The following is an 18,546-nucleotide window of genomic DNA, read 5'->3' on the forward strand; positions in this document are numbered from 1 at the left end:
ACCGGGGGTATTAAAAATTCTGACGGGGCTATAGCCCCCCCCCCCAGCCCCGTTGTAGCGCCCTCACTGACTGTAAAATGATATTCTATTTTTTAAAAAAATCTTTACTTTTGAAGTTTCTGTTCATCAAAGAATCCTAAAAGTATCACTGTCTCCACAAATGTGTGTGTGTGTATATGTGTGTATATGTATGTATGTGTGTGTGTGTGTGTGTATATATATATATATATATATACACACACACACACACACACGTAGAAAAATTTGACCGTGATAATAAGAAATGTTTCTTGAGCACCAAATCATATTAGAATAATTTCTGAAGGAATATGTGAACATTTTAAATGACATTGCTTTAGAAAAATATGTAAGATCGAAATAGAAAAATAATGTTTCTAAAAATGTAGTACTATTTCACAATATTACTGTTTTACTGTCTGATTAATTAGTAAATTTGTCTGAATTAAAAATTAATTAAATTAAAATCACAAATGTATTGGACGAATAGTGTGAGAAATGTAGAATAACACTGAAGTGTTTAACAAGTGGCAGTGTGGTTTCATGAATTATGCAGTGCTATATGGTTTTATCATTGTATTTCTTGCAGTGTACATAAAACTGTCAAAAAACGCTTTGTCATTCACTTGATTTGAGCCTCTCTCACTCCAGGCGTGATAACTGATAGACTGCTGCCTGTCTCTCTTTATTCCTCCCAAGACATGATCACTTTATCTCAAGCAGCCTGAGCTCTTCGTCTCCATCCCTTTTTGACGGTGCTGTCATCAGCACAGTTACCACGGCAACCAAATGCGCCCTCTTGTGGCCTCAGGAGAGAAGCCAAAAGCTTTTCTTCACCCTAACTGAAATTATGCATTTTAAATTAAAATATAATTCGAATATTGATAACATTTAAGTAAAAAAATTCTAATTTAGTTTTTCAGCCATTTTAACAGCCCTAGTTTGCTGACAGACACCAGCGTTTCCCACAGACTGCAAATTAATTCTCTGCCAGCAGGAGGCGCTTTGTGAGCTGGAGATATCGCGGTTTCCCCGGTAACTGCTGCAGACCTGCCAACCACTGAAACGTGAAGCGCTCATTTTATTATAAGCCTTTTGGAAAATCTATTTGAGGGGGTCAGTTTTGATATTGTGACGAGCTGCCACAAATAACTCAATGTAGATATAGGCCGGCTGATCAATCGGTCAACCTCTAATTTCTAGTGTTTATTTTTTCCTCTGAATCCTAAAACCTTGCTTAAAGATTTAGATTAGATTTTTAATCACTGGTTTTTAGTGTGGTCTCAGCCTCTACTGTTAGTAGTTATTTTGTCTTTTTTAACAACCTTTTTTAGGCGGCTGTTACTCACCTGGTCATTAGAGGTGTCTCTGATGATGAAGAAATCTGAAACCTACTGCCCTCTGTTCTCACTCCCATCCTTCCTCAAATTCTGCAAAGGCTTACTGGCAAATTGTGAGTTAATATCCCTGTTGTTATTTCTGGATTTTTAGTTTACAAAGGTGAAAATGTTATAAAGAGAATCATTCTCCAGATCAACAAATAAAGGGTTAGGATAATAAACTAGTGACCAAGTGAATGGACTTTTAACATGTCAGTTTTCCTCTATGTAGCCTTGAATGAAGACCCCACCATATGTCTGCAGGCATGTAACAGTCTTCAGGTTGGCATGTTAGAATGAGCCATTTTAGGTAGGCGTGGTTGACTCTTCTATAAAGAAATATGTCTTTGGATTTGAGTCTTTGCAGCTTTACAGATCTTCTTTATGCACCAAGATCTTGTAACACTCCAAAGAGAAAGGAAACTTGAAATCGCATCATATGACCCCTTTAAGACAGAGTAGGTGGTACTGCGCATATGTGTCAAGCTCGTTCGTCCATGCTCATGCACGGTTTAGTATACTTCGAAAGCTGTGCGGACGCGGCTGTGCGCGAGACGGAACGGAATGCGGAAAGTGAAGTATACCCGGGCCTTCAGGCAGCCTTCTCAGTGGCGCGCGAAATGCGTCGACGATGTAAGTGTCATTGCATTTTAATGCTTTTGTTAGCCTGTCCAGTTGAACCCACTAGATGTGGCGCTGTTACGTTGTTCATTCAAAATATTGCAGAAAAAGAGAACAATCAATGCAGGGAAGATGTTGTTTACGTCAAAACCGAAACCAAGCCGTTCACACAGAACGCATATTTATCGCATTTTCTAGAGGGACATCTATCACCGTTGCACTCGCGTCTCGCAGAAGAGAGTCGCAGGTTTAGAAAGCTATGTAAAATTAATGTAAGTTCAACTTTTAAAAAAACATTTCTCACACCATATGTCTGCAGGCATGTAACAGTCTTCAGGTCGTGTCATCTTCCTTGACCACAGAGCTTCTCCAGAGGTAATCACACATCCTTTGCTTGTTAGACGCTGTCTTCCTGCAGGAACATTCATTAGTGCTGCATCGGTTCCCCCGGTAACTGCTGCAGCCCTGCCAACCACTGAAACGTGAAGCGCTCATTTTATTATAAGCCTTTTGGAAAATCTATTTGAGGGGGTCAGTTTTGATATTGTGACGAGCCGCCACAAATAACTCAATGTAGATATAGGCCGGCTGATCAATCGGTCAACCTCTAATTTCTAGTGTTTATTTTTTCCTCTGAATCCTAAAACCTTGCTTAAAGATTTAGATTAGATTTTTAATCACTGGTTTTTAGTGTGGTCTCAGCCTCTACTGTTAGTAGTTATTTTGTCTTTTTTTAACAACATTTTTTAGGCGGCTGTTACTCACCTGGTCATTAGAGGTGTCTCTGATGATGAAGAAATCTGAAACCTACTGCCCTCTGTTCTCACTCCCATCCTTCCTCAAATTCTGCAAAGGCTTACTGGCAAATTGTGAGTTAATATCCCTGTTGTTATTTCTGGATTTTTAGTTCACAAAGGTGAAAATGTTATAAAGAGAATCATTCTCCAGATCAACAAATAAAGGGTTAGGATAATAAACTAGTGACCAAGTGAATGGACTTTTAACATGTCAGTTTTCCTCTATGTAGCCTTGAATGAAGACCCCACCATATGTCTGCAGGCATGTAACAGTCTTCAGGTCGTGTCATCTTCCTTGACCACAGAGCTTCTCCAGAGGTAATCACACATCCTTTGCTTGTTAGACGCTGTCTTCCTGCAGGAACATTCATTAGTGCTGCAACTCTTCCTCCTGCTCTTGGGGGCGGAGGTTAAAAAAAAAACCTCTTGTTTAATCAGCACTGCTTCTGTCTCCTTTCTCTGTGCAGGTGCGTGGACGTTTGTCGAGTTCAGCTGGTCCACTCAGCAGTCCGAGTCCGGCAGGCCTTTGGGAAATTGCTGAGATCTGTTCCCATGCACGTTGCATTGAGGTTTGCAAGACTCCTTTTCGCCTGTCTTGAATTCACACAATAGAAACCAGAGGGGAGCATTAAAAGCTGTAGTTGATGTGATGGTAATTGTCGGCTTGTCTCCTAGCAGTGCCCGTGGTCACTCTGAGATTAAGGAGATTTCTCTGGCCATCCGCCGACACATGAGCAAAGTACCTATCAACACATTCCACCCACAGGACTTTTCTGACCTCATTGGGTTTATTCTGTATGGAACTGTCCACCGTGGGGGGTGAGTAGGTTCATTTCTTTATTCTCACCTTGGTGAGAACAAATGGACACGTTTGTTCGTTTGAATATATTTTATATTTGATAAAACCCTGTACTGTAGACCATCTACAGCTGAAATAAAAGGGGAGCTGGGAGTCATTATCTTTGGAGTTATTTATTAGATATTCATTGTTTCATACGCAGTAAGGAACCCTGGTTGGAGCGGCTGTACCACAGCTGTCAGCGGCTGGAGAAGAAAGACTCAGCCATGGTGCCCCGTGCCCTACTGAAGACTGAGGCGGTGCTGTGGCAGTGGGCGGTTTGGGAGGCCGCTCAGTTCACTGTTCTCTCTAAACTCCGGACCCCTCTGGGACGAGCCCAGGATACTTTCCAGACCATAGAGGGTTAGCGAGTTATCCATTTAGGAATTTGACTAATCTCAAAAAATTCCAAGATTTATTAAAGGAATAGTTTGCTTAATTGAAGTTTTGACACTATTCATTCCCCTTCGTGTCATTCAAAATGTGTATGACTTTAATTTGTCATTCTAGATACTTGTGAATACATTTTGAAGATTGCTGGGGTGCATTTCCCAAAAGCATTGTTAGCCAACTATGGTTGCAAGCCTCGTTAAATTCTAATGGTAACGATGGAACTTGCGACCCCAGTTGCTTTTGGGAAATACACCCAGGTCTCTCCATTCCATGCAATTACATTTAATTTTCAAATAATTTTGTGAAAACATGGAAAATATGCATTAAGCAAAAATACAGTTTTAAAGTGCCCCTATTATGGGTAATGAAAGGTTCATAATTTAGTTTTGGTAGTCCCCAACAACAGGTTGACATGCATGCAAGGTCAAAAAACGCTTTCATTGTCTTATATGCATTTATTTTTACCTTACTTAACGGCTCCCAAACGATTCTTTTTTCCAAACCCCTCCTTTGTGTGACGCTAATCTGCGGTGATTGGTCCAATTGGTCTCATTTTCATTTCATCATGCCTGTAATGCCTGATAACACAGCCTTTGTGAGCAGTGCTGCTTTGTGTACAGCGTTACCGGGGAAACATGAAACGACTTGGGATTCGTTTTAAAAATGACTCGTTTCAATGATTCAGAGTCGACTCTTCTTTTGAGAGACGATAACTTTATACACGGTGCACTTTCAGATTTAAAACTTTGCAGGATGTTTTCATTCACTTAGAGCTGTGTTGCACACTGCATGAAAGGTAATTTTCAAAAATCCATAATAGGGGTACTTTAAGTTGAATTCTAAATGTTCCATTTTCATTGACGCATTAAATTTTTTGCAATACATTTTAAATTTCACAAATAAATGATTACTGAAATAGGTTGAAGGATTGGAACTATTACTCCATTATCTTCCCAACATTGCTCCTTTTTGAGATGTCAGTTATTGTAAGGCACTGGCTCTACACTATTAGGATTTAATATCCGAAAGCCTTATTTAATTGTTTTTGCTCTGTGCTTTGCCCTGTAGGGGCCAGAAATGGAGGTGCCAATCACCATGTTAGTGGAGGCGATGTGTGAGCTGCGATGCCCTGAAGCTATACAAGGTCTGGCAGCCTGGAGTCTGGCCAACAGTGGCAAGAGCCTGGGCTGGCTGGGATCAGTGGTGCTGCAGGCTGAGGGAAAGTAAGTGTTTTGTGTTCTGAAAATAATTAACCTACTTTACACCATGCAAATTTGTCTAGTCGCTCTGTTCTCATAAAATGTTGATGTTGCGTTGTTCCCAAGGTTTGAGAAGGCAGCGTTAGAGTACCAAGAGCAGCTGTGTGCCGTCACAGGGATGGACTGCTCTATTAAAGGCTTTGATCGCTCCCTGTTAAAACTCACTGGCTCCAACACCTCCAGCCCAAAACACACCAGCAGTGGTGAGTATTTTGCCGTAAATGTCTCACATGAGAAAGGAAATGCAGGATAATCCTGAATAGGGTTGAGGTAAAAAAAAAAAAAATTATTCATATATGAATCTCAATTCATATATTTTCTGATTCCAATTGAACCGCTGCGCATCTCAAAGCAACAGACAGTGATTCATTACAGAATGAATTAGGTTTTGAATTAATCGTATGAGTGAATGATTCAATTAATAATTCATAAAGACAATAGTGTCTGGCTTTGTTTCAGAATGTTTGAACAAATGAATGAAGAGGACTTGCCACCACCTATTGGCAGTTCTAGTTTCATATATCGTGTGTTGGTTAGTTTCATTGTTGTCATTGTATTTCGGTATTAGTTTTATTTTTAAAACTTTACTTTCATAGTAGTATTTATGAAATTGCAGTGTAGGTGTGTTCACATCTGAGCTGCATTAAAAAGTCTGTGTAAATAAACACTTTAGATGCAGCTTGTTCCACCTCTGCAGTGCAAAGATGGTTTTTGTTGATACTGATTCAGTTTGTTGGTAATAGCTCTATAGTGTCTCATTATTCAGACTGAATTTGTATAAATGTAAGAATGGACAAAAAAGTGAGATTCCAAAGGATTCCCATCCCTAGCCTTTAATGATATCAGAGGTTATTGTCCCCTGATCTTTTTTTTTTTTTTGCCGAAGTTGCCTTGGTTCTTATTGTTTCTGTCATGGCTGTTTTAATAGGAGATGGAAGGAAAACGGTGTTGTTGAAGTCCAGTGAGTGTTCTCCAGAAGTGCTCAACTTCCTGGCTAATAAGGCCTGTGAGTGTTATGTGGCCCTGAGCGACTGGGAGTCCGTGCAGGAGTGGCAGGCCAGCATGATGAACCTCAAAAAGAACAGCAGCAGTTCCAGTGTCAACCTCAAGACAGACTTTAACTACATCAGGTGTGTAGTAGCAGAACTATTGACACTAACTGAACTCCTCCTGACTGTAGGAATGTGAGGAGTTTGTTGAAATGATTGTTTTAATCTGTCTACCCTCCAGAGCTCTGAGTAGTTTTGAGGAGGGGGATTTCGCAGAGTGCCGTGTCCAGTTGGAGTTGCTCCCTGGGGAGGATTATGGCCTTCTTAACTCTTCAACTAAGGACAAGATTGGTATGATTAAATCCACAGTCATGGAAAACCAACATGTAGTATAGTTTTTTTTTTTTTTGTCAGGCCTGGAAAAGACATGGCAATAAAAATAATTAGCAGCAGCAGCATTTTTCACCTAGAAATGCTCAGCTCAATTTTTTTTTTGTAGAAATTAGAAATTGCTTTTTGTAAAGATGATCTTTAAAAATTCTTAAATCGTTTGTTTTACATTGGTCAGAACATGTGGAATCCATTTCTATGAACTGCTTCGCTGATCAGCAATTTGGTGTGTTATGTATTAATGTTTGTTTGTGTTGACAGACCTGAAGAGGCTTCTTCCTGCTGTGTTGAGCCCAGACCCATCAGAGCTCCAGAAGGCCATTGAGGTACAGCTCCTCAGAAGTGCTGTGGGAGCCATCACTGCGACCAATCACGAACAGGACCAGAAGGTTCTCGCATCATCTGAGTGAGTAAATGGTCTGAACACAGTAGATTTTTCAACAAGTTGTGTATGTACTGATGGCGAGTCTACATTTGGGTTTTCATCTTCAGCACCCTGGTGAAGTACCTGAAACAGACGGGCCGCATCTCTCTGGGTCCCCTGCGTCTCTCCACTCTCACTCTGTCTGACTCCTTGCACACTCTCAGCACCCTGCAGCTGCACTGTGCCAACTCTCTAGAAAACTCGCTCTGCAACCAGCACCCGGAGGTTTGAGCCACCACATCAACCCTGTGAGCATGCAAATACATTGTCATGTGTCTTTTCCTTTTCAAGAAATCCCTTTTCTTTGTTTTTCTCCCTGTAGGACTGCTTAATTCCGCTCTTCAGTGAAGCTTTGACCACCTGCAAGCAGCAGGATGTTCAGCCATGGCTACATGCTCTCCGATACACCACTTTCCAGCGGCAGCTCTTCCAAAAACTCAAAGGTAAGGTCTCCTTCTCTTGTGTGTAATTTTGGCTAATGAATGTGATGTGGCGTCTCTGTTGACTCTGCAATGATTCATCCAGGATCGTCTGCTCCAGTGGACTCTCACCTGATGGAGCTTTGTCTGACTGCGGTGAAATTTGCTCGTAAGCAAGGAAACATCGCCCTGGCCACGCGTCTGCTGAGTCTGTGCAACAAGCCATCAGTGAGCGACTCTGAAGGTCAGGACCTGGTGCAAAGCTTCAGGCAGCTGTCACTAGAAGGCACTGTTGGGGAGAAGTGGGGACCAGAGCTGGAGATCGAGAAGGCTAAAGTTCTGTTTGCTGCTGGTAAGTGTGTTTAAGCTGTTTCAGTCTGATTTGGGCCAGTTCACTTGGTCTTGGTGTTTTGCAGTGTGAATGTCTTAGCACTTCACTGCCTTTTAGGTCAGTCCGTATCTGCTATGGAAATGCTGAGCTCCTGTGCGCTGTCGTACTGTCACTCTGGAAAGTGTGAGCGTGCAGCCTGTCGCTCTGTGCTTACTCTGTGCAAATGGCTTTTGGCCGACTGGAAAGATCTGACTCCACAACTCAAAATGGTGGTGAAGAGGAACTCTGGTTCTACCAGCCTCTCAGCTCTCTCCAAAAACATCTCTGGCCTGTTGGAGCTGCCGCTGGAAGATCAGGGAATGCCACATATTACAACAGAGACTACAGGTAGGCTTAATGTCAATGCATTAAACCATGCTGTTTGTGTCATGAATGGTTGAGGACCAATATGATGATTGCATTGCATTCTACAGTGTCATGTGTATTAGTGTGTGATTGCTATTGTCTTTGTTTCTTTGTTCTGTCTGCAGTCAGTGTTGGTGTTGGGGAGCCAGACTTCGTCCTTGGGCAGCTGTACCAACTCTCAACTACTCAGGCTCCTGAAGTGGCCAAATCATGGGCTGCTCTGGCCAGCTGGGCGTACAGATGGGGCAGAAAGGTTGTGGACAATGCCAGGTATTTTCCCCAATAAAATTGCTAATGTTGGTTTACAAAAAAAAATGATATGCTCATACTTATGTTTTGTTTATTCTGTCTGTCGATAGTCAAGGAGAAGGGGTTCCGTTGCTCCTTGGAGAGAAGAAAGAAATTGAGGACTTGCTCCCAGCAGGCACCAGTGATGAGGACAAGGAAATCATTTTCGGCATTTTGGGTCAAGCCATGTGTCGTCCAGCTGGAATTCAGGTTATAGAGTTCACAGTTTGTAAATTAGTTTGAATCGGTGGTTTTCATACTATGGCACACTACACACTAAGGAACTATGGACATATAATCAGAGGCGGACAGTAACTAAGTACATTTACTTGAGTATTGTACTTAAGTACACTTTTTTGAGTATCTGTACTTTACTTGAGTATAATTTTTCACTCAAGTAATGGAGTTGAGTACTTTGTCCGCCTCTGCATATAATGCTAGAAACCATAGGCATTTCATTTAAATATACTGTAGTTCAAGAGTTTGGGGTTGGTGCATTTTTCTTTTCTTCCATTGGTGCTTTTGAAGGAGACCTTTTATGCTTACCAAGGCTGAAATGTTATTTTTTGAAAAAATAAATAAATACAGTAAAAACAGTAATAATGTGAAATGTTAGAATTTAAAAATGACTTGAAATTTGTTTCCAAGTAAAGTAATTATCAATAAGTTACTCCACTCCACTCACTTTCACATAATTCTTCAGAAATCATTCTAGTGTGTTGATGGTGTTCAAACATTTTATCAGTGTTGAAAACCGTTTTCATATTTTTCATTTTTTAGGATTCTTTGGCAAAAGGAAAGTAAAAAAAAAATTCCAAATTTAAATTTTCTATTTTAAACTTCCTTAAAAATCTTTTGGAATGTTATTTTTTACTGCCACTTTTGACTGATTTAAACTTGATTTAAAAATAAAAGTATCAATTTCTTAAAGATATGTTATTTTATCTTGTCTATATAAACTTGTAGATTTCTGCCACAAGGTTAATGCTGATGTTCATTTATCTGCGATGGGAATGTGAATAGTTCTTGTTTTGTGTATTCATTGGTCATTGTGTTCATGCAGGATGAGGACATGGCCTTGCAGAATGAAGAGGATGAGGAGGACGACATGGTGGATGTGATCGGCCGACAGCTGTTGAGTGCCTGCCCGTGGCTGTCTGAGGTGGAGGACACTGTGACCGATGGGCTGATTGGGGTGTGGAGGAGAGTGGTTGACCGAATCTTCAGCCTGTACCGGGTCTCCTGCAGAGCGTACTTCACCTTCCTTAAACTCAACGCTGGGCAGGTCAGAGGATTCCTCCTCTAATGTTTATGCAGTGATAAATTTCTAAAACCGAAATCGATCAAATTTCTTGGTGTCTTGATCATCAGGTGCCCATAGATGAAGACGACCCCAAGCTGCTCCTGAACAACCAGAGCAGCAAACAGAGCAGCGATGATGTCATTGTCATGGCAACCCTCCGTCTGCTGCGCTTGCTTGTGAAGCATGCTGGGGAATTAAGAGAGGGTCTGGAACACGGCCTGGCATCCACCCCCACTGCACCCTGGAGAGGTAAGAACTTGAACATCAATACAGTAATGAACACTTTCCTCTCTACATCATGTAGATAGTTATTTTTATTCATGTAATATTAATAGCTCCGTTTTATCTCTAGGTATCATCCCTCAGTTATTCTCCAGACTAAATCACCCTGAGGCTTACATCCGCCAGAGCATCTGCAGCCTGCTGTGCAGAGTCGCCCAAGATTCACCCCACCTTATCCTCTACCCTGCCATTGTTGGATCTATATCTCTTGGTGGAGAGGCTCAGGCTGCAGGTACATACTGTATTTCCAGGCTACCTTAGGCCATGTGTCCATCGAAGCATGGACATAAACATTCTTAGCCAGATGAAAATGCCAGACGCTCTTTTTAAAACTAGGGGTGCTTGAGCGCTTTGTAGCTGCCTACCTGATAGACCCATGGGGAACGAAATGTTCCTCTAAACACTGTTTTACATATTAATATTCTGGTAGTCTGGGACCATGCATCTGGGCCAAATATTTGCACCTAAACATAACAAAGAGACTATAGACAGTGTCTCACCTCTCTGCTTGCTTTTTTTTTTATTGAAGACAATTGGAAAATGCTCTGGCTTTATGCTTTGATGGAGACATTAAACAACCAGTCAGTTCTCAGTTTAGTGATCATATATAGAAGTTTAGCCTCTTTGGAGAAGAAAAATTGTTTTCATCTCTGCCAGGTAATAAGCTGCCGTCGTCCCTGCCAACCCTTCTTGGGAACATGCAGGGAGAGGCTCTTTGTGGGGGTGAGAGCGAGACGGGCAGCGGGCCGACTTCTCAAGAGAACAGCCGTGGGGAAGAGATGATGTATTCTAGTGAAGACCAAGCCATGATGCAGGACTGCTACAGCAAGATTGTAGACAAGCTCTCTTCTGCCAACCCCACCATGGTGCTACAGGTATTACAGAAATGACTTTGCTGTTCTATAAGTGTCTGTTTGTGTTAAAGGTCATTGTTTAAGAGTTGTTTTGTTGATCCTTGTGTGTGCAGGTGCAATTGTTGGTGGGCGAGCTGAGGAGGGTCACTCTGCTCTGGGACGAGCTCTGGCTGGGGGTCTTGCAGCAGCAACACATGCACGTTCTGCGCAGGATTCAACAGCTGGAGGACGAGGTGAAAAGAGTTCAGAACAACAACACTCTGCGCAAGTAAGTCAAGACCCTGGAAATCAATATAGAAGGAGAAACTTCATTAGTGAGTGACTCATGCCTCTTGGAAAATCATTTAAATTTTCAATCTCTTGTGGTTTAGGGATGAGAAGGTGGCTATTATGAGAGAGAAGCACTCTGCTCTGATGAAGCCTGTGGTTTTTGCACTGGATCACGTACGCAGCATCACGGCTGCTCCGGCGGAGACTCCTCACGAGGCGTGGTTTCAGGAGACGTATGGGGAGGCCATCCACAACGCTATAGAGAGACTGAGGAGCCCTCTTAATCCAGCCAATCCTGCCAGCAGCTGGGTGCCCTTCAAACAAGTCAGGACATCTGTGTGCATAAGTGAAATGCTGATATGCATGCTGTGCATTTTACCTTTTGTAATTCTACCCCATCCTGTCACAGATCATGCTGAGCTTGCAGCAAAGGGCACAAAAACGGGCTAGTTACCTCCTGCAGCTAGATGAGATCAGCCCCCGTCTGACTGCCATGACCAACACAGAGATGGCGCTGCCAGGGGAGGTGTCTGCTACAGATGCAGTCACCATCCAGAGCGTAGGCAATACCATCACCATCCTGCCGACTAAAACCAAACCCAAGAAGCTCTACTTTCTAGGCTCTGATGGCAGAAATTATCCTCACCTATTCAAAGGTATGAGTTTTAAACGTGGCTAAAAGCAGCACCAAAAACTCACCCTCATGTCATTTCAAACCTATAAGACCTTTGTTTTTCTTCGAAACACAAATAAACATTACTTGAGATTTCTGTCCCCCCTTTTTAAAGTATAAATTGAGCAGTTTAGTAAATGACATAATTTTCATTTTTGTGTGAATTATCCCATTTAATGCATTTAACATTTGCTCATGTAAACATTATCTTTGTGTTTTAGGATTGGAGGACTTGCATTTGGATGAGAGGATCATGCAGTTCTTGTCTATCGTCAACACCATGTTCACTAAAGTGAATCAACAGGAGAGTCCAAGGTTTCACGCCCGTCATTATTCTGTCACACCGCTGGGCACCAGATCAGGCCTCATCCAGTGGGTGGATGGAGCCACTCCACTATTTGGTCTGTACAAACGCTGGCAGCAGCGTGAGGCTGTGGTCCAAGCCCAGAAGGTGAGAGTGAAAATTAGCATAGAACACTTCAGAAAAAATATGGTTTTACAGGGTTTTTGTAGTTAAGACCATTTGTTATGTAAAAAATTAAGATAATTGATAAAAGTAAAAATACATAAAATATAAAAAATGCCAGTTGTCATTTTCAGTTGAGGTAAATAGTGCAGCCCTATTGATTGGCTTCCCTTTCGGTGAAGGAAGATTTAAAAATTGACCAAATCTTGTAACTTTTTTTTTTTTTTAATTTAGGCACAGGACTCCTTCCAGCAACCTCAGAATCTTCCCATGGTTCCACGGCCCAGTGAGCTCTATTACAGTAAGATCAGTCCTGCCTTAAAGGCTGTCGGACTCAGTTTGGATGTGTCACGCCGTGACTGGCCGTTGAGTGTCATGAGAGACGTTCTCCGAGAGCTGATGGAGGCTACACCCCCTAACCTCTTGGCGAAGGAGCTCTGGTGCTCCTGTACCACCCCCAGTGAGTGGTGGAGCGTGACTCAGGTCAGAGGAACCACTATTCACATGTCCTACCCATGTTCGGCACAGTGTTAGAATAAATGCCTTGCACTATAATTAACCAATCTTATGCGTCTCATTTAGTCTTATGCCAGATCCACTGCTGTAATGTCAATGGTGGGATACATCATTGGATTAGGAGATCGTCATCTTGACAATGTGCTTATTGATATGACGACTGGTGAGGTGGTACACATTGACTACAACGTCTGTTTTGAGAAGGGTGAGTGCTTGTTCACTTGAGAATGACTCAAAACATACTTCATGGGCATAGACATTTAAATACCTTATCATCCTAACAGGAAAAAGCTTGAGAGTACCAGAGAAGGTTCCTTTCCGTATGACACACAATATTGAGACCGCTTTGGGGGTCACAGGGGTGGAGGGCATCTTTAGATTGTCCTGTGAACAGGTAAGAATGAGATGATTCATGAATGTATATGATTCGTTTATTGTTTAATTTAGAACATGCATACAAATTGGAACTGTGTCCTTTCCTTGCAGGTCATCCAGATAATGCGCCGTGGTAGAGAGACCCTCTTGACTCTTTTGGAGGCGTTTGTCTATGACCCTCTGGTGGACTGGACAGCAGGTGGCGAGGTGGGCTTTGCAGGGGCTGTGTATGGAGGTGGTGGTCAGCAAGCAGAGAACAAGCAGAGCAAGAGAGAGATGGAGCGAGACATCACACGTAGCCTCTTCTCCTCCCGTGTGGCTGAGATTAAGGTGAGAATTTTAAGTGCAAATGGTACAGATATGTACATTTGCCTCTTAAATGTGAGGTATGTTGATTTCAATATAAGAATTTGCTAAAATAATGAATTTCTTTAACATTACTGCTACATGACATTGGTTGGGTAAGCAGGTATTGCATCCTCAAACTGTTGCCCCGGTTGAGCCATGTTGCTATATCACATATTCAGGGAAACCAAACTACTGATTAATTCTTAAGCTTGAATACAACATCAAAAAATGACACTCAAGCTGGTTTATATCATCACAAAAATGTAGGCCTAAACCGTCATCGCTGAGCTCTCTATATAAAGTCGAATGTATATTATATCCCACTTGCATGCATACAGTACACTCAATTTGAGCGATTTGAAGTGTATAGCAAATCTCAACTGTCTGATTTATTTCAGTACAAAATGTAACTATTATCACCCAGCTCTTCATGAAAAGGTGGATTCGCAAGTGTGCCCAACTTTATCTGCATACGTGTAGTATACTCCCATGGAGTGAATGTATAGCAGTTCTCAACTGCTTTGGTACTTGTGTTTGTCACAAAATGAAAACCGTATTATCGCCCAGCTCTAATATGCTGAATGCCATTGTAAGGCATGAAGATGTTAAGATATTTTACTCATTAGCGTTGTTTTTTGTAAAGCTGCTGTGAAATAATATGTATTGTGAAAAGCGCTATACAAATAAATTTGACCTGACTTGGTTTGCTAACCAAAAAATTTTTTTTTCTTTTTTTTTTTTTTTTTTTTTTTTTTTTTAGGTGAACTGGTTCAAGAACCGTGATGAGATGATTGGAGTGCTGCCGCAGGTGGAGGAGACAGTGGATGAGTACCTAAACCTGCAGGAGCAGCTCACACAAGTGGAGAAAGTGCAGGGCAAGCTGCTGGAGGAGATGGAGTTCCTGGAGGGAGCCGACACCAGAGCAGATCATCCCATCCACTCCCTGGAGCACAGGTCAGCAGACGAGACCACCAAGGAGTTTTTTTTTTTTATAGAGGGAATTATGCTCAGCTGGTCACAATTATTGCTTGATTGTGTAATAGTGTAGATTTGATTGGACAGATTATAAGTTCTAACTGTCATTCTTTCTCCCATCCATTTCCAGATTCTCCGAGCACACTCAGTTGCAGTCCAGGCAGAGAACTGTACAGGATGCTATACAGGGGAAGTTGTCAGATCTGGATCAGTGCATCTCTCAGTATCATGCTGCCTTTGCCAGTCTAGAGGCCACCCAGCTTGCCAGTCTCCTCCAGGAGATCAGTAGCCCTATTGATTTAGGTGCAGATCATTTTGGGTTTCTTTTACAGAATATTAACTGAAGTTTAATGAGAAGCAAAAGGAGCACTTGCAAACTTCTAATTTGTTCCTTTGGTCTGTGTAAACTGCAGGTCCACCTAGCTACGTCCCAGCAACATCTTTCTTGCAGAATGCAGGCCAGGCACATCTAATTAGCCAGTGTGAGGCACTGGAGGCAGAGGTGAGCGCTTTGTTACAGCAGAGGCGCTCTCAGCTGCGTGGCTGTCTCGAGCACCTGCACAGCTATGCCACAGTGGCCTTGCTGTACCCCCGTGCGGTGCTGCTCAGGCACAGAGTTCACACGTGGAAACAGTGGATGGAGGAGCTGGTGTGTGACATGACCGTCGATCACTGCCAGACCGTCTATCACCAGTAAGTGCAACTACTGATTGTGTCTCCAGTTCACGCTTTTTGGCTGCTTTTTCATCAGTAACTGGTCCAACTTCACATAATAAAAAACTATACAATTTTATAATTACACTACCGATCAAAAGTATGGTGTCAGTAAGATTTTTAAAAGAAGTGCTCATGCTCACCAAAGCTGCATTTATTTGAGCAAAAGTACAGTGAAACAGTAATATTGTGAAATATTATTATTATTATTAATATTATATTTAAAAACCTTTTTGATTTTAAAATGTAATTTTGTTCTGTGATGTAACGTGCCCTTGCTGAATAAAAGTATTCCAAAAAAAACAACACCCAAACTTTTGAATCAAGGTTCTCATGTCCTGAAAAATCTGGAAAAATCAATCATGCATTTTTATTAATTGTAATCATTTTTCAAATTGACTTTTCCATGTCCTCTAATTAATTAGATATCATAAAAATCCTCTTTTTCTTTCTTTTCAGGTATGAAATGCAGTTTGCACCCCAGCCCCCTCCTGCCACATGTCAGTTCCTATCTAGCATCGAGATGGCGCTGCAGCACCACGCAGCAGAAACCAACACTCGGCTGCTGCGGCAGGTAGAGCGTCTGAAGGCAGAGGGTGCTGGTGTGCCCGTTTGTGAGGAGCAGCTGCAGGAGATCGAGCGCTGCATCAAAGTCTTCCTGCTCGAGGACACCGAGCTCGGGTCCTTCAGCCTGGCCGGCATCATCGTCTCTGCCCTCTGTGCCCTCACCAGGTCTGAGTCTGTGGCTTTAAAAAAAAAAAAAAAGCTACAAGAATTGTGAAAACCTTCATTTGTTGCCGAAATAAAAACGTACCGGTCTTCCATGCCTTTTTTTCAGTGATCTTAAAGAATGAAAGAATTCAGTGTTTCTGTGCTTTGCAGGCGTAACCTGGTGATGGAGGGAGCTGCAGCCAGTGCCGGAGAGCAGCTGGTGGAGCTGACGTCCCGTGATGGTGCCTGGTTCCTGGAAGAGCTCTGCAGTATGAGTGGAAACATCACGTGCCTTGTGCAGCTATTGCAGCAGTGTCAGCTTCTGTCACATGACCTGGACATCCTCAGCCTTGCAGAGACTTCGCAAGTTGTCTACCTGGCCAATGGCGTCTACACCTGCCTTCAGGTAATGTTCTCAGTGTTTAATGGTATTCAGTGGTTTCAGTGATGGTTTTTCCCCCCTCTCAAACATTTTTTATTAATATTTGAAGGAGCTCAACACAAACTTCCGGCAGATCATCTTCCCAGAGGCTCTGCGCTGCATGCTGAAGGGAGAAAATACATTAGAGGCCATGCTAGTGGAGCTGGACGCACTTATCGATCAGTGCGCAGATGGGGTTTCGCTGCAGGGACTGGGGGAGGTTCTGCAGGCTCATCTTCGTAACACCGCCATGGGCCTGGAGGAGGATCCAGATGACCACTATCTGGATATCACCAGGTAAAATGGAAATATTTTCTAAGAAGTACATAATGTTATTGAATTTGGATGGACTGAACTTTGTGTCTGTTTTGTGTCAGGGTTCTGCGAGCCCAGTACTCAGAACTGATCCAGCCGCGCAGCATGGAGAGCTCCGTGCAGGAAACACCCAAGATGAGTGCCGGTCAGATGTTGTTGGTAGCTTTTGATGGCATGTTTGCACAGCTGGAGACTGCTTTTGGACTTCTGATTGACAAGGTAAAAATACTGATTTGTAAAATATTGTAGTTTGTAATTCATGTTTGGTTAGAGATGTAATACTGTCTAAGGCCACATCCACACGAAGCCTGAGCTTTCCCTGTCCGATCTTTTTTTTCTCCCTCGTCTCAAGAAAAATCTGCGTACACACGAAACTGACACAAAACGATGTAGTATACATGCCAGGCCAGTATGTGGCACTGTAATTCTGCCACAGAGATACACTAAAAACGGAGAAGACTTGGACTATGCGTATAAACCTTTAGCGCTGTATACAAACGAACATGGAACAATACATTTATTGATCTGTGTTAATGTTAGTTAATAAAAAGACAATCGTTCATGTTTTTGTTGCTGTTACGTGACGTAGCGGTGTCTGACTAGGGTCGAGACGTGGGGTAATGATATATATATGAAAATATACGGATTGGCTGTATGCATGAAAACGCAAAGGTGTCGTTTTCAGATTGATCCACTCTGGTACCCGGTTTGAGAAAATAGCGGTTTCACACTCCCAAAACGCCGGATCCGTCTGGATGAAACGCCAATACGATGCAAAATTTTTACGTACACAGCTAAGCGCATCTCCATGTGGACGGGCCTAATATTTGACCACCTGGGTCTGTTGTACAATTTAGATGTTCTGTAAACCTGTACTATTTATCAAAGAATACTGATTATTTTTTTTTTCTTCAGTCTGAGAAGTATACACGAGTTAAATACCGTATGGATTAGTGCATTAACAGTAAAATACTCTAGTTATGATTAGGGATGCACCAAAAGTTCGGCAACCAAAATTATTTGGCAGACAATAGCAAAAAAAATCTCTTTCAGTGCGACAAGACTGAATAAATTGTACCAAACAATGACGTGACGCTGTCAAATAGAGGCGTGCACTAATGCAGCAAACATGTCAACATTGTGAAAGACGCAAAAAATGATTACATGCACCGACAGCGAGAGACTGTTTAGTACTGCATCGCTTGTCTTCGATGAGAAGAGGAACAGGTGGTTGCTGGTTACTGTAAGACGATTGAAATCATGAAATGGCCTTAAACAATTATTAAATAAACTGCAAAATGTTATGTTTTCTAATACATGCACGAATTGCATGTATTCTGACAGTAATGACAAGCTCGATAGCAAGGGCTCAAAGTCCAAAGCACGGGGAAAATCTGCACTGAAGCTGCTACTCGTCAGTTGCTCGGTCACATTTTAATGTATTTTTTCAAGGCGTGTGACAATGCGATACGTGTGACAAACATCTTCCCAAATTCGTTATGAGAATCATTTATAAATCTGCTGTTGTCCGCACTGAAGGTCTTCCTGCGGGTTTCTGCCAAAATAAAAGCTGAGAAAAAGCAAGAACTCCATCAACATTAATAAATTTTAGTATTGTAATTTTACTGTTGTTCTGTAAAATAAAATAAAGACGATAATAATAATTACAACAGCTCTATTAATACATTTATTTTAACATTCACACACTGTTCAAATTGGGATCTGTAATATTGTCTAATGTTTTAAAAGAATTCTCTTCTGCTCTGCAAGGC

At 42.0% G+C, this 18,546-nt stretch overlaps 1 protein-coding gene across 1 annotated transcript in view; it reads left to right on the forward strand.

Annotated features, from left to right (window-relative positions):
- LOC107583093 (serine/threonine-protein kinase SMG1-like) overlaps nucleotides 1-18,546 on the forward strand; it is a 34,458-nt gene that overhangs the window by 6,161 nt on the left and 9,751 nt on the right. Inside the window, exons 14-51 of the mRNA XM_016269188.1 lie at nucleotides 718-799; nucleotides 2,338-2,393; nucleotides 2,769-2,887; nucleotides 3,046-3,133; nucleotides 3,283-3,384; nucleotides 3,494-3,634; nucleotides 3,817-4,016; nucleotides 5,028-5,032; nucleotides 5,115-5,269; nucleotides 5,372-5,508; nucleotides 6,234-6,435; nucleotides 6,536-6,645; nucleotides 6,946-7,090; nucleotides 7,177-7,333; nucleotides 7,431-7,551; nucleotides 7,634-7,879; nucleotides 7,976-8,245; nucleotides 8,389-8,533; nucleotides 8,623-8,761; nucleotides 9,615-9,836; nucleotides 9,923-10,103; nucleotides 10,207-10,368; nucleotides 10,794-11,011; nucleotides 11,104-11,258; nucleotides 11,362-11,584; nucleotides 11,670-11,916; nucleotides 12,155-12,384; nucleotides 12,634-12,882; nucleotides 12,982-13,120; nucleotides 13,200-13,309; nucleotides 13,402-13,620; nucleotides 14,399-14,592; nucleotides 14,744-14,916; nucleotides 15,027-15,306; nucleotides 15,787-16,059; nucleotides 16,210-16,444; nucleotides 16,530-16,756; nucleotides 16,837-16,993. Of these exons, the coding sequence (XP_016124674.1) occupies nucleotides 718-799; nucleotides 2,338-2,393; nucleotides 2,769-2,887; nucleotides 3,046-3,133; nucleotides 3,283-3,384; nucleotides 3,494-3,634; nucleotides 3,817-4,016; nucleotides 5,028-5,032; nucleotides 5,115-5,269; nucleotides 5,372-5,508; nucleotides 6,234-6,435; nucleotides 6,536-6,645; nucleotides 6,946-7,090; nucleotides 7,177-7,333; nucleotides 7,431-7,551; nucleotides 7,634-7,879; nucleotides 7,976-8,245; nucleotides 8,389-8,533; nucleotides 8,623-8,761; nucleotides 9,615-9,836; nucleotides 9,923-10,103; nucleotides 10,207-10,368; nucleotides 10,794-11,011; nucleotides 11,104-11,258; nucleotides 11,362-11,584; nucleotides 11,670-11,916; nucleotides 12,155-12,384; nucleotides 12,634-12,882; nucleotides 12,982-13,120; nucleotides 13,200-13,309; nucleotides 13,402-13,620; nucleotides 14,399-14,592; nucleotides 14,744-14,916; nucleotides 15,027-15,306; nucleotides 15,787-16,059; nucleotides 16,210-16,444; nucleotides 16,530-16,756; nucleotides 16,837-16,993 (6,514 nt within the window). The remainder of the gene's footprint in view (nucleotides 1-717; nucleotides 800-2,337; nucleotides 2,394-2,768; nucleotides 2,888-3,045; nucleotides 3,134-3,282; nucleotides 3,385-3,493; nucleotides 3,635-3,816; nucleotides 4,017-5,027; nucleotides 5,033-5,114; nucleotides 5,270-5,371; nucleotides 5,509-6,233; nucleotides 6,436-6,535; nucleotides 6,646-6,945; nucleotides 7,091-7,176; nucleotides 7,334-7,430; nucleotides 7,552-7,633; nucleotides 7,880-7,975; nucleotides 8,246-8,388; nucleotides 8,534-8,622; nucleotides 8,762-9,614; nucleotides 9,837-9,922; nucleotides 10,104-10,206; nucleotides 10,369-10,793; nucleotides 11,012-11,103; nucleotides 11,259-11,361; nucleotides 11,585-11,669; nucleotides 11,917-12,154; nucleotides 12,385-12,633; nucleotides 12,883-12,981; nucleotides 13,121-13,199; nucleotides 13,310-13,401; nucleotides 13,621-14,398; nucleotides 14,593-14,743; nucleotides 14,917-15,026; nucleotides 15,307-15,786; nucleotides 16,060-16,209; nucleotides 16,445-16,529; nucleotides 16,757-16,836; nucleotides 16,994-18,546) is intronic.

This window comes from Sinocyclocheilus grahami, unplaced genomic scaffold (assembly GCF_001515645.1).
Source record: "Sinocyclocheilus grahami isolate Dianchi unplaced genomic scaffold, SAMN03320097.WGS_v1.1 scaffold49.1, whole genome shotgun sequence".
Taxonomy (NCBI): Eukaryota; Metazoa; Chordata; class Actinopteri; order Cypriniformes; family Cyprinidae; genus Sinocyclocheilus; species Sinocyclocheilus grahami.